The 14,967-nt window shown below is 38.8% G+C and overlaps 2 protein-coding genes across 22 annotated transcripts in view; both read left to right on the forward strand.

Moving 5' to 3' along the window:
- The first annotated feature begins 562 nt into the window (after positions 1-562).
- jpt2 (Jupiter microtubule associated homolog 2) lies at positions 563-5,033 on the forward strand. Its single transcript, XM_030141986.1, has 5 exons — positions 563-729; positions 1,672-1,820; positions 2,416-2,567; positions 3,472-3,508; positions 3,606-5,033. Exons 1-5 carry the CDS (start codon positions 674-676, stop codon positions 3,854-3,856), a joined length of 645 nt encoding a protein of 214 aa, XP_029997846.1. The 5' UTR covers positions 563-673; the 3' UTR covers positions 3,857-5,033.
- A 2,942-nt stretch (positions 5,034-7,975) lies between these two features.
- mapk8ip3 (mitogen-activated protein kinase 8 interacting protein 3) overlaps positions 7,976-14,967 on the forward strand; it is a 46,008-nt gene continuing 39,016 nt past the window's right edge. For 20 of the 21 annotated variants that reach the window (XM_030140112.1, XM_030140119.1, XM_030140122.1 and 17 more), the window contains exons 1-2: positions 7,976-8,962; positions 14,723-14,843. In XM_030140112.1, coding sequence (XP_029995972.1) covers positions 8,657-8,962; positions 14,723-14,843 — 427 coding nt within the window. In that variant the 5' untranslated portion in view covers positions 7,976-8,656. The remainder of the gene's footprint in view (positions 8,963-14,722; positions 14,844-14,967) is intronic. The other variant, XM_030140114.1, reaches the window with a different exon arrangement.

Genomic DNA, 14,967 nt, shown 5'->3' on the forward strand with positions numbered 1-14,967 from the left:
CGCCCAAAATATGATTGACATTGTGATCATCAAATCAACAGGCTGTACTCATAGGTGCGCATACATTATATACCTCCGTGTGCCGGAAATCCTCGGTCACGTGGAATTAGACTTCGGTGTAAAGGGAAATGAAAAGCAATTAAACACGGACTACAAACAAGGCTACAATGCGTTAACGTGAAAAAACTGAAACACTATCTAAACAAATCCACTGATTTAAGATGACACGTACAGCATCTGAAGTACATATCATGTTCAGTCTGACGCACTCTTTTGTACAGGTGTTAAAAACAAACGATAGCGACACTAGTACAGGGGTGCGATGATTTAATGTCTCTGTGATAGACCAGCAGGGCGGGAGTTTGGTGTTTTTTATGTTTAACAAATTATATTTATTGGACACAAGTAAGGTGTACATGTTTTTACCAGGGAACAATTTACGGTAAAGATCTTGTCATGTTTTATTACAAAACACAGTCCGGCGGTGACGTAGGGCTGCGGGGTTCATGTAATGGAGCGCACCGCATGCTTCAGCAGATTGGCCGTGCACCAGTTATATTCCTCTGTGTCACAGCGGGGCGGACACGCGCAAGCAGGAGGAACTTGCTGGTCGTCCAGTTGGCAAACTGACTAAGTTATCTTCGGTAACTTGAAGGCTTTAAACAAAACCACTATGACTTCGACGAACATGTTTCAAGGGTTGGATACGGGTTCAAAGCCAAGCTCAAGGTGAAGAATGTGTAGTTGTATAGCTTGGTTAGCTTTGAACAAAATAGCCAAAGATAGTTTATTTTTTTAAGTGTAAGTAGCCGACTGGTGTCTTGGTGTAGATTAACGTTATGTGACAGGAGCTTGTCGTAGATTTGAACAACCATCAGTTTTTAATGTCTTTGCAAGAAACCAGCCTGCTTATAACTTACCCAAATTATCTGTGTGCTCGTTCACTTTAGCAACCTTTGTTTGAGTTGTCATCAGCTAGCAAACTTGGGAGTCGTGAATTAGCTTCTAAGCTAACAGAGCAGGCGTTGTCTGCTGCGCCTGCGGAAGTGTGAAACCCACTCCAGACTGCTCGGCTTTGTACTCGACAACAACGGCCTTGCGGCCACATTGTTCTAGTAAAAATAGGTCAAGTTTCTTTATACTCACTGGAAAACGTCACTTCTTACGCACGCCGTACTAAATACTCGAGTTCAAGTCTGTTGTAATGTTAATTCCTGTAACTTTAGAGAGTGTAACCTCTGTGCTGTTAAATTAAAGGGCTTTCAGGCATATGGCGCCCTTCCTGACTATGTAATTTTAAAAACCTGTTATTTGCTTGAGCTGTCGGCGTAACTAAGATATTTAAAGACCGGACTCTTGTTGTTTTCAACCTGACCCCGTTGTGTAAAAGGGTGCTGAAATATGACCCATAGCTACGCTTTTGTGACGGTAAACACATACAGTCGTGACTTATATCTGACCAAACCTGCCTGATCCACCCCGAGATGTGAGCTGATCCTGATGGAGCAGCACAGAATTCATCTGTTATGAATTTGGGCGTAGCGTGTATTGGCTTCATTCTTTTGCCAAGTCACATGTGCACAGGGAAACTTATTTCAATAGGATTACCATTTTTATAAAAGTTGGATAAAATCTTATATTGAAATCTTTATATACATTATTCTTATGCAGGGTGCTACGGCCTCCTGGAGGTGGCTCCAGTAACCTGTTTGGTGGCTATGAAGACGACTCGGCATCAAGAAGGCCCAACAGAATGGCCTCTACAGTTTTTGCTCCAGCAGAAGAGCCCCAGAGTGTTCCTAAACGCTCAAATCCTCCAGGTGAGGGCAGCCTGTTAGCAGGGGCAGTCATACAAATGTCAGTGTGCAGGCTGTATAAACAGTCACTGTAATGTTACAAATCCAGTTAACACACTTTGACTTTGTTCTTTGTGCCCAAACACAACCCCACCTCCAGATTTTGTTAAGTATCTAATACTGTCAAGAATGTTTAGTCCTGTTTGGTAGAAAGGGTTTCATCAGACTGGCTTTATTTGATCTTTTTTAGCTAATATTGCACTTGTGTATATTTATAGCCTTTTGATACATAATGTGGTGTTAGAGGTTGACTAGTTATGCTGATTTGAGACATCATGATATTTGTTGAAATTCGACTGTCATACACTGGCAGGATAAAAAGACATTGCATCAACAATGTCTCAGTCTGATGTTTCATGGACTGATGATTTTGTGCATTAATTATGTTTACTTTTCTTTTTTATTGAGCTGATCACAAGAGGGAGTGAATTTCTCTCTCAGTAAAATTAATCTCTATCTCTATGTCACTAACCATTCAGACCAAATGAGACATGAAATGTAAGAGTTGTGAACATGTGACTGCTGTAAATCTGGACACACATCTTGGTAATGTTTGTAGGTGGGAAGAGCAGTGGAATATTTGCGGAAGCTGAAGCTCCAGCACAGCCGCAGAAACCCATGGCTCCAGTTGGACAAACTAGCAACATATTCGGGGCTGGTGAAAGTGCACCTGCCCCAAGCCCAAGCAGGAACCACCCAAATAAGCCAAAGGTAGGCAACACACCAAGATTTTACTGACCACTTTAACTTTTTGTCTTTTTCTTTTTTATTATGTGACTTAAACTGTAGACATCCTAATTAACTCACCAATCAGCTAATTTATTGAAAGTGGAAAATGTAGTTACTATCTGGACACAAACATCCACCTGTTGCAACATCTGTAATGGTCTATCATAATAACAATAAGTAATTGTTCTGTGAATTCAATTAAGAAATTGTTTAAACAGCCACACTGTAAATCATCTCATGTGATTATTTTCCCCTTACTTGGAAATTCCACACAAAGAAATCCTGTTAAGAATTATCCTGCTCTGTGCCACTTTATTCTCCTCCATATTTATTCCAGTCAATGTCATGCTGTCAATGAGTGATAAGATAACTGACTAAGCATAATATTAAAAATGAGAAAATGACATGTTTCTGTCATCACGCATATCAGTGTATTTATCTTTTCATTCAGAAATCAAGGAGTACAAAAGTCCATCTGAGTCTCTCACATTAGTGCAATGCATTCTCATCTCAGATGGAGGCTGCTGCATTATAATCCAACTGATGATCTGTTCCAAGACAATTTTCACTCTAAACATGTTGAAGGTGATCATAGTGTTTATAGTGGCTGTTAAGAAAAGCATGTCTACGGAAACACACTTGGTAGGGCACACAAAACTGGTGTTGCTGCTGTGATGTAGGCTACTTTTGAGGCAGTAATTTATTTATTTTTTTCTTTTAACAATGCTTTTAATATCTGGCTCAAAGAATGCATTTAGCATTCAACTGAAGCTTGTCTTTACAGTAATACATTTTTTATCTAGCTGCATCAAAACACTGCCCTTGTTTGCCAGTTAAATGGGTCTTAATTTTATTTTAACCATTATTATTAATTTTTTTTTAACAGGACAATCTCAGTGTGGGACCTGAACCTGAATCACCAGGTGACTTTTTTCAACTATCATTTGGCAGATTTAAGTCTTTCAATCCTTTTGTGGCCCTGTTGAATGTAAAAAAAACCCTTTTGCTTTACTCCTCAAGCTCCTGCAGTCAAAGTCAGCCAACCTGAGGTGAAGGTGGAATCCCCAGCTCCAGCTGTTGCTCCAGTTAAAGAAGAGCCTCCTGCTCCTGCAGCTGCTGCTGCCCCCCCTCCAGAGCTTCAGCCCGCCTCTTCCTTAGCAACTGACGAAGCTTCGCTGAAGAACCACGAGCCTCACCTGGGACCCAAACCACGTTCTCACAACAGGGTCCTGAACCCCCCTGGAGGAAAGTCTAGTGTGGTATTCTACTAATAGTCTGAACACACCACTCCTCCCTGTTTGTCTGTCTACCCCATATCTGCTCCTCTGTTAATCTTCTCTCATTCCAACACCCCTCCCCCAAATGGTTGGTTCAGCTTTTCAACTTAACACAGCCCAGGAATTTTCATTTTTACACCAGATTCATCATCACATATGCCCTCTTCAAACTTCTTGCACTTTTAGCCCTTTTTCTGGCTCCCAGCTCTTTGTCCATTAATGTTGTATTAAACCCTCAAATATACAATCAACAAAACTTCAATCTACAGGATAGCTAGTACACTATCACTTTGTTCTGTGTCAGTGTTGCTGTTTTCACGGTTTATGTTGAGCGTGTTTCAATCTACTTTGACCTTTTTAAAACATTGCATCTCAAAATTGAGACTTCAGAAAAAGACTGTAAAGTTTGTCTGCCTTAACAGCCCTGGATTTAAAGGTTAATGTTTAGGTTTACAGTCAGGAGGGGGTGAACAGATTCTCACCAGTGTAAAATGTTTCAGGGAGTTTCCACTAGTGCCACCTTTTATGTGTGGGTAGATTATGATCGAATGGTTAAATAATGCATGCGGTAGATTACACCTAATGACGATGAAGCCTTACATCATCTGATCTTTTTTGTCTTACATTAAACGTCTGCTGTCAGAGCACAAAGTCTGTTAATAGGAAGAATGCCAAAAATTGACATTGAAACAAAGACAAATCCTTTACTCCAAATATTCCATTTTGATTTTATTCGAATGTATTGTGCAGGTACTTTTCTGCTTTGTTCCAATTGCTTGCTTTATATGAGAACATGCCTTTTTTTTGCTTGGGGTAGGCCTCTGTTTATGTTTTAAATTAAAACGGCTGAAGACAAGTGAACTCCGGACAAGCGCGTGGCCTACCTGAGTCCAGGTGGGCTCTGTAATAATCACCTTTTCACCCACTTCCTGACGCACATTCATGATATTCAGATGCCAGCCTGTCCCCTCTATTGTTGTGCCTGGCAGGCAATGAGCACAGCAGAAGGAAGATATCCTGTGAATTGCAATAAAACTGTTGTTTTGCATTTGGACTTTGTTTATTTTCTTTTACCAAAAGCATAATATCATTCACTCTTTCAATATGGCTAATAAAAAATGGTGTAAAAGAAAGTCTAAGGTCAGAGAAACAAATAAAATATTGGAAATGCCTTGCACACTTTTTTAAATGTTTGTCTGTGTGTAAAAGTGACACAAACAAAGTCCTGTCTGCTCCAGATTTATTTTTAATTCTTGAATAACTCACACTGAAGCTTTTGTGCAGAGTTTGCTGTGGGAAGCACTCTGTAAGCTGCTTGTTTTTAGACAAAATGGCCACTCTGCCTTTGGGAAAATGTTTTAGGTTTGTATCCACACTGCATTCTGCAGTTGTATTTCTCTATATTTAAGCAGCAGTCTAAAAGAACAAGCCGTTATTGTACACCAATATTTACAGACACTCAGGCTTGTAGGAATACCAGGCAGCCCACAAAAATGAGCTCATCTTATGATAATGCTTTTGGAGCTAAATATAGCAGCTATCAGAGGAGTGTGTGTATTAAAAATAATCTTGCATTAAACTTGAAACCAAAGACAGCATGTCGGACAAGCTGTTTATACTGCAAGCTCACAAGTCGTCAGCTGAAATGAACTTGCCGACTATGATAAACTGATCTAACTCCTGGAAGACATTGCTCGACAAAAGTTTCACACCTCAGTTTAAGATGTTAAGGTGTTCCTTTTTAACTTCTCTTCTGGGAAATTAATTACAAGATTATTCAAAGTAACTGAGTGTTTTGAAAGTGAATTTGGTGTTAAATGCTAATGAGAGGAAAAGCTGATGTTTCACAGTTCAAACTGGATTGTGTAGTGTCATGCAATTCTTGAGTCTTACTTTCTCCTCCTGAGTCCAATAAAAATTTCAAAGTCTGTAGTTTGCACAAACCATGCCTCCCACACTATCTCAAAATGTTAAACTGTATGTAATGTAAATATCTTAGTATTTCACTGCCATCTACTGAACAAAATAAGAATAACAACTGTAGCTCTGTTCAGTTAGGTAATATGGCTATTTAAATGGATGCTGAAGCTTTTAAAAAACATTTTTACATTTTACACTTTTTTGTGCTCTTTAAAAATGTCAGTAATATGGATGTAGCAAAGAATCATCAGACTTTAGAGCTGTAGACCTTTTATGCACAGTTTTAATGCTTCATTGATCACCTTTTGCCTTCATTGTTAATCCTCTCCACAGCCAACAAAAGCTCTGGCTACACTCATCCAACTGAAGAAAAGTTAAAGTAAAAGACGTGTTCTCAGAAGGGCTCTTTTCCATTTTTATTTTACAGTTTAGTGTGAGGTATAAATCTAATCTGTCAGTGAACAGCTACCACTTGTACTTCTCTCAGTACTGTGCAGGAAACATATATTAAACCGTTTTATGTCAAGTTTCAATAATACATCTTGTAATATATGCCTTATAACATACGTATATATATATATATATATATATATATATATATATATGTATGTATGTATAAATAAAAAATACAGTTTCTATGGGATGCTTCTAAACACGCATCCTGATTTCTGATTATGACATTTTTTATGCATTTAGAAGAGTTTGCAGCTTTAGCTCCACTGCAAACTACATTTTCACAGTTCCTTGGAATAGATAGGTGAATTCCCCCATTGATAATCAAGGTCTTGTCATGAGAAAATAGTCTTTTCAGCTTTTTTTTTTTTTTTTCAGATACAGCTATGGTCTAGCATAGCTGTATCTAATACAAATATTCTAGTTTGTAAACTGAGGCATGCATTGCAGTACTGCAGTTGCACTCGAAATCATGTGATGAGAAAAGCAAAATAAATAGCTTTCTGAAACACAGCTGACTTCATATATGACAAAGATTCAGAACAATAAACACCACATATGGAAACACAGCCTCTGAAAAACAGCCAAACTGGGTAATTCAGGAACAACCTGTTGACTCATTTTTTCCTCTTTAGCATTAGATGAATGTGTTGGTGCCTGCTCCTCACATGCTGAACACTGACAGATATATAATTTGAATAGTAGGGGGGAAATCATCCATAAGATCTACAGGAGTGATGGAAATACAACAAAGTAAAAAAAAAAAAAAAAAAAAAAAAAAAAAAAAGAAAAGAAAAAAAAAAGGGCAGTGATCTGCTCTCTGTTTTAAATGAAGCCCACAGTATGTCACAGTGGCAAATTAACTTTGTACTTTTAACAACATAAATATTAAAATTCAGTGAGGTCTAGTGTACAGTAAATGTATGTGAAACATTTTGTATTATTTTCCTGGAGTGCATTGTCATTATCAAAATGTGGCTTCTGCAGCACCCAGTGGTCAATTGCACAAGGAAGGCATAAGTTCTGGTTTACCTTTCAAAATAAAACTGTTGGTAATGAAACCATAGACTATTTAAAAAAAAAAAACCTAAGTGTAACCATTTTGATTATCTCTGTAATTTTCTGTTTGGTACATTTAGGCTATTTCATTATCTAAAATTCCACCAGAGGCTCTGCAAATGTTTATATTACCATCACTATTGAGTATTGTTCATCTACAATGCTGAAACAATTCTCATTAACTAGTTTGACATTTGACTTTTTGGAAAGCTCAATATTTATCCCAGTTTAGTAATAATGTAAGTATAAAGTTAATTCAAGTTGATTAAGCTAATTTCAAGGATGAGTTTATGGACTGCACAGTCAATATACAGTAATATATGCAAAACCAGTAATAAATAAATAAAATAGGAGGTTTAAGTTACCACAAGAACATCCTACCCGCAACAACAATAACAGGATGAATGATTATATATACAGCTACAATAATTGGTCAACGAACTGAAAGATCTGTGGGGGAAAAAAAGCTGATAAATAAGAGTATGATGAAGATGTGTTTAGACAAAAATTAAAAACAGATTTCCTACTATAAGCATTTTCTGTAAAATCTGAGGATCTCCTCATTGCAGTGTTTTGCAGCTGTATTTGTTTATATTTTGAATTCCAGGACCCGACTTCCGGTCTCATCTGCGTGACTTGACGCAGTGACGCCGCTCTGCAGACGGTGTGACGTCAGCCAGAGTCGGTCAGCTGGCTCCTCCATCTGAACAGCAGGGAGAGCCTCTCCCATAGGGAGACATCACCATCAACGCCCGAGCCTGGCCAGCAGCATCGGCGGCCCGCTGGAAGGGGAAACGAAATATGGAAGAAACGATATTATAGTGTGGGATCGTGCGTCGGCAGGGGTCGGGAGCGTTAAATTATTTATTTACCTATTTATTTATTTATTTCCCCTGCCTGTAATGGCTGGGGTCCATGGCTGCGGCTGCTGCTGAGAGGCAGGTGCAGTTTTTATCGACGAAGGCATTTGGCTCCTCGGCATGGACTCAGCCAGGGCCGATCCACAGGCTGACCCACTGCACATCCACGGCTCCAGGGACCGGATGCTCTCCACGGGAGGAGAGCAGTAAGCCGGGCCGCGTCAGGAGGCGATACGACGGGCTACCGGAGGAGGAGGGGGCCCGCTGTCCATCCAAATACAAGCCCCTGTGTTTTCGGTACCAGCTCAAGGTTATGCGTCCATAGTCGCAGTCTTCTCTCAGTCTAGTCTGTGATGCTGGAACATGACATAGTGTGAGTGTTGTCTTTATTTAAGGACTAGACCCTGTGAAAACCTTGTGACAGTCTCGCCTCTAAGGCCTGAAAAAGTGTTGGAGTGCAGCCTCCTCATCTGAAAAACACAAGCCGGCTCCAGCTGCCAAGATGATGGAGCTGCAGATAGATGAGGTGGTCTACCAGGACGACTACGGCTCCGGCTCCGTCATGTCGGAGCGGGTGTCGGGCCTGGCCAACTCCATCTACCGGGAGTTCGAGCGGCTCATCCGCAGCTACGACGAGGAGGTGGTGAAGGAGCTGATGCCGCTGGTGGTGAACGTCCTGGAGAACCTGGACGCGGTGTTGACAGAGAACCAGGAGCATGAGGTGGAGCTGGAGCTGCTGAAGGAGGACAACGAGCAGCTCATCACCCAGTACGAACGGGAGAAAGCGCTGCGCAAGCAGGCGGAGGAGGTGAGTAGTCCCCTGGTCACGACCAGGCCTCCACCCGCATCATCATTCCACATCCAGCTTCCTCCTGTTCCCTGTGGGGTCATGGTGTCCAGACCTGACAGGGTTCACCACACATGGGACTCATGTTTAGGCCCGTGATATGAGATTGTTGCGCTTATTTTTGCTCTTCCTGCACTGTCTGTCATGAATCTTGTCGCATGACTGACTGTATAAACACTGTCTGGAGGTGAAGCTGAAACTGGGCACATGGAGTGAAAACAATCAACTTCAATGAACATGACAGGAGCCATATTACAGTGTTACTGCTGTGAGAATATCCAAAGTTTAAGCATTACATAAACCAGGAGTGTCAAACTCATTTTAGTTCAGGGGCCACATTTGATCTGAAATGGGCCGAACCAGTAAAATAACATAATATATAAATAATGTCAACTCCAAACTTTTCTCTATGTTTTAGAGCAAAAAAAAGTTCATTTACATTATGAAAAGGTTTACGTCTACAAACTATCCTTTCAAAAGATGTGAATAACATGAACAAACTGAAAAAATAAGTGAAATTTTAACAACATTATGCCTCAGTTTATCATTTACACATGTACATTATAACTTACAGATCACAGTGGATCTACAAACACAAAACATTGAGTAACAGGCAGAATATTGTTAAAATTGTATTCCCCTCTCTTAAGACATTTCAGGTTATTCACATTTTTTTGTAAAATTATACTTTGTTTTAGTGTAAATACATGAAAATATTTACATTTACAAAGAAAAAAAATTGGAGTTGTCATTATTTTTATGTTATTATGATAGTATTTGACTGGTCCTGCCCACTTGAGATTGAATTGTTCTGAATGTGGAACCTGAAATAAAAGGATTGTTAATATTTTAGTGTAATTGTTGCATTTCACAAATTCATCCCAAGGGCCGGACTGGACCCTTTGGCGGGCCGGATTTGGCCCCTTGGCCACATGTTTGACACCTGTGACAAAAACAGTTTGTTTACCTCAACAGGTAGCCACCTTAATCAGAAAACTGTAAAGATAGATTTAACTCAAAACTTAATCCAACCCCTTTTCAGAATTGTGGTTTAGTCCAATGACTGTACACAGTGGCATCATCCAAGTCATACCAGATCAAATATGTTCAGTTTAAGAGCTCAAATTCAGTGTAAAAATCTATTTACTTAGCACTATCTTATTATGCCCTAACGTGTGCATGTACATGTGCATGAATAGTACACAAATGTTATATTAATAATATTGTTGTTGTCATACTAATACAGTTAAAAGTTCCACCACTACTAATAAACTAATGCTCCCGCTATCAACAGTGACAAGTATTGAAGAAAAACACTATTCTTCTGGAGCTTTTCCATAGTACAGCTTATGTATGAGTCTCATATGCAAATACATATGCAAACATAAAGTAAGGACATGTTAGAGGGACAGTCAGTAAAGATTTCCAACAGATGAGGAGTGTAAGGCAGGACTCTGGACAGGCATTTACACTGGAAAACACAGCAGGAACAGAAAAGCAAACAACAAAGCGGATATCAATACAGAGCTATTACATTACCATGCAAACTCCACCTCCAGCAAATCTTTCTCTGCCCAGTGTCACAGCAGCCGTGGGATCCAGCAGGCATCATAAAGCAACTTTAATCCTCCTCCTATCCAAAGAGGCCTCAGCATATCAGAGGCAGCCCCGCTCGCCGGCAGCTTAGCTCAGCTTTTAGTCAGCTTCATCATCTGTTCTCCCCATGTTTCGCCCACATGTCAGTGATCTAACTTGTTGTCATTCTTAACTTTTAGTTGAGAACGAGATTATAGTTGATGAGGTTTTCACTCATCTACAAACTGGATCACACTTTAAGAAGTATGCACATAAAAACCCAAGATCTATGAATAATAGGAGGTAATTGTGATCCATTTTCATAATACTGAAAGAGAAAGTATTCTGATAATTGAATATAATACCAAGTTTAGAAACGCTTCTAGCTTCTTTCTGTTTTTAACTGAACACTAATGTCCAGCTAAAAAAAATGGTATGACAGTACATTACTCACATTACTTCCTTTTTCTTGAAAGTTTACCACTCCACTAAATGAACTAAAAATGAGAAACAAAGTGTTTGTCTGATACACTTCCATGTTCACATACTTAAAATAATAATGCTACCAAATAAGAATATAAGAATATATAGAATAAAAGTCATATTATTTAAATGGAAGTGTATGTGTAAATAAATCCTAGCAGAAATATATCTCTCTTTTGAGCTGAACTATCCCTGAATATGTTGAATTTATTCTGCACCCTGCGATAAATATTAAAATAAGTCTTTATGTCAATGTAGCAAAGCTCTTAAAATGCAAATCTGTTTTTGTTTTCCAGAAACTCTTGCAAATTATTGTCGTTACAGTAAAAATTGATTGGCAATAAAGATAATTTACAGCTGCACATATACTAGAAACCCTAAGCGCATTGATCAGCCTTGTATTATCAGTGAAAGCTGTCTGTGTTTTCTACATCAGAAGTTTTGGTGAGTTTACAGACATTATACTGATGCTGAACTGAAGCTGCCACTTTTGCCAATCTCCTTCTGCTGCTGCCAAATAGTTCACTGAAGCATTTGGCGGAAAATTGCCTTTCTCAGTTGTTTTATTGTTACAATTTTTTAATCCAGATCTTTCCAGTATGAATATATATTTTTTGGACTAAATGTAAAGCCTTTAATATTTTGACTAATTCAGACTTTACTACAGTCCTTTTAAATCAGTTTTATTTTTTTACTCTTTGACCTTTGGCATTCAGGGTTGTGATTGTAGACACAAGTCAATTATCACTGTCTCTAAAATTAGGTAACAAGTTTGACTGCAGCAAATAAACTGCAGTTTTGTCAGTCTGAGGGGTCACAGTGGGGGATGGGACGACATTTGAGGGGTGGGGAATCATAGGAAATCAATAGTACACCGAGGGAGCCTGGCACTGTAACCTGATTATTGCGTATGAGAAGAGCAGACAGTGCAACAAAAGCAGAGGAAGGAATAGAGTGAGGTTTGGACGAGGGAGAGAGTGAGCGAACAGGCCGGATCGTACCGAGACAAAGGCTTAATAAGAGTGAAAGGGAGAGAATCTCAGAGCCCGGGGAAAACAATAACACGCCCTCTCACAAGGCAAGGCACTGGGAGCAACAAGCAGAAAGCAGCTCACATTACAAGGTTATTAAGATCGAGCTAATGGTAAACAAAGCCAACAACTCCCTGTCTGCTCATGAAGCTTCCATCAGTATATCAGCATTACAGTTATTAAAGAAAATTCAAGGCATTTGTGCAGCTGTGGTCATGTGTCATCTCTCCTGCTGCACAGATTTCTTTCCTTTTCTGACACCTCCTGCTGTGTTGATCCCATCACTTTGTATCACGAACCGTTTCACACTTCTAAAAACAAGATGACAAACCGGTAATCCCCGCTCACTCGTCTTTATCTGACATAAATCTCATCACCTTCTCACTTGTTGTGGTTTTCTTTTGTATCTTAATATGCTGTATTTGACTTGACAGCCTTTACTAAACACTTTCTAATCGGACGTGCATGATAAACTAGAAGAGGAAACATCACGTACAGATAGATTTCAGATTATACTGTGCTCTTTTCATGTGCTGTCAGTTTGGTTCAGTGGCTTTTAAGGTAGTAGCCATTGTAAAGAACTCAAGTGTGACCGCGCCGCAGTCAAATGCACTTTGCTACGGTTCGTCAGGGAAGCACATTAGTTCCTCTCAGTCATCACTAGGCTATCTCATGAATTATTCATACAGTGTACAATACTACAATATTACAACTCATAGATACATACATTATAGGAATGTAACGATATGAACATTTCATATCACGGTTATTGTGACCAAAATCATCACAGTTATTATTATCGCGGTGTTGTTGAAATTGTGCTCAAAATGTTTAAAAAGTACTTATACACACACTGATATAATTTAATAAAGTTGTAGTCTGAAAAAAATTAAATAAAATAAAAAAAAGTAAACAAACAAAGTAACAGCACAATGTACTTTCTGGTGGCAGAAACATTCAAATATCACTACAGGGTGTCCCATAAGTCTCCATACATAGGAAAAATAAACGTTTCTTGACATAAACCATTTTTATTTATATAATATGCTCTATATGACTGCCATTTTGTCAGGAACACATTTCAATGCATGTCCTCCACTGCTGAAGAACTATAAAGAAGAAATATAAAGAAATACATGTTAAAACCATATATGTATGGAATGTATTATGTCTCCTATGTATGGAGACTTATGGGACACCCTGTATATAAACATCAAACATACAGATGTGCATTAAAGATGGCATCTTATGGCTATTGTTTGACCATTTTCCATACCAAGTTTGAGTTGTTTTAGTTTCTTTTCCATAGATAGATAGATAGATAGATAGATAGATAGATAGATAGATAGATAGATAGATAGAACAGAGGTCTCTCTCTCTCTCTCTCTCTCTCTCTCTCTCTCTCTGAGTTTTTAAAGTGCAGTAATAAAACACGGTTATCATGATAATTAGAATTTAAACAGTAATGCTAACCACTGGGAATTTTACCACGGTTTATTGTTATACCAGTAATCGTTACATCCCTAATACATTATGTCACTTTACCTGTACAGTTATTGTTTACATGAGTCAAATGTTCTGGTCATAGAACCACAATGTCTGCTGTATGTCCTTAAAGCTGTGTTTTAATTAGAAAGTCCTGAGACCGATGAGGTGTTCAGGTGCAGGTAAATGCATGGTGCTTTTGAAGGGCATTACTGTAGGACACGTTTCCAGTCCTGGGGGATATCATTTCATCTGCTCCCCTGATGGTAGAAGTACTGTATGCATAAAAGCAGACACTAGGTTTTAATTAAAGCCCATTCAGTATTAGTTTCCCCACAGTTTCTCAGTGAGTTTAAAGAACAATATTTGAGTGCTGTTAGTTGTCGTTTTAATCAACTGTTTGTGCAGTGCATATCAGCTGCACGTCCCTGCTTCCTGGGTCTGCCTGCAGTCAGAGGATTACAGTATTAAGACGGCGTAGACTTGCAGCACTGGAAAAAGGGCGTCATTGTGAACAGCTTTATCAGAAGAAAAAAATACAAACAAATAAACAGGGAGTATGAGCGGGTAACAGGCAGCTCTGTGTTTATCTACTGTATCGCCTCGGTTAGTGAATTCTACGCATTTTGTAAAGCTGATAATATCAGGTTGATACACTCTACTCCTGGAGCCACAGCATGTAAAATCCACTTTCACTTGAGTCTAAATCTTTGGTTCATGCACTGAACCATGAACTGTCCTTAAAACTGTCCTTTTTTTTGTTTTTAATTGTACGGCTTTTTATGTTTTTAATGTCTTCTCGTATTTTATTCGTTTATTTAGGTTTTATTTATTCCTCTGTACAGCACTGGTTTTTTTGTACAGTTGTTCTATGTCTTTTAATCTATTTTTGTATTTTACTCTTTTATTTTGGTTTTTGTTTATTCTTCTGTACAGCACTTTGGTCCACTGTGGTTGTTTTAAAGTGCTTTACAAATAAAGTTGGATTGGATTGGATAAAAGCTCGTAACTTAACATTTATGATGCAAACAGTTCCATATTTACAAGTTCACACCAATGCAATGTCAGCAGTTGTGCCATAAAATATGTTAATTTATCCGATTTCCTCATTTTTGGCTGAATTTTTGGTTTGTGTCTTTTTCATCAGAAATTCATTGAATTTGAAGATGCGTTGGAAGCTGAAAAGAAGGATCTGCAGGTTCAGGTGGAGTTTCTGGAGCTGCAGGGGAAACAGCTGGAGCTCAAGACAAAGAACTATTCTGACCAGAGTGAGTAGATTGAATACATTGGATAAATTTGTCTGCAGCTCTGAAAGCATTTAGAAAAACATTTAGGTACAAGAAGGCTTTTCAACTGCAGTAGTACAGAGAGGTGAAAGAAATACTGACAGAT

Source organism: Sphaeramia orbicularis, chromosome 8 (assembly GCF_902148855.1).
Source record: "Sphaeramia orbicularis chromosome 8, fSphaOr1.1, whole genome shotgun sequence".
In the NCBI taxonomy this organism is placed as follows: domain Eukaryota; kingdom Metazoa; phylum Chordata; class Actinopteri; order Kurtiformes; family Apogonidae; genus Sphaeramia; species Sphaeramia orbicularis.

What these genes read in the sequence shown, in the direction of transcription:
- jpt2 (XM_030141986.1), top strand. Translation starts at nt 674, where the DNA reads ATGACTTCGACGAACATGTTTCAAGGGTTGGATACGGGTTCAAAGCCA. An exon ending in TAAACGCTCAAATCCTCCAG is followed by an intron (nt 1,821 to 2,415) that starts GTGAGGGCAGCC and finishes TAATGTTTGTAG; the next exon opens with GTGGGAAGAGCAGTGGAATA. An exon ending in ACCTGAACCTGAATCACCAG is followed by an intron (nt 3,509 to 3,605) that starts GTGACTTTTTTC and finishes TTACTCCTCAAG; the next exon opens with CTCCTGCAGTCAAAGTCAGC.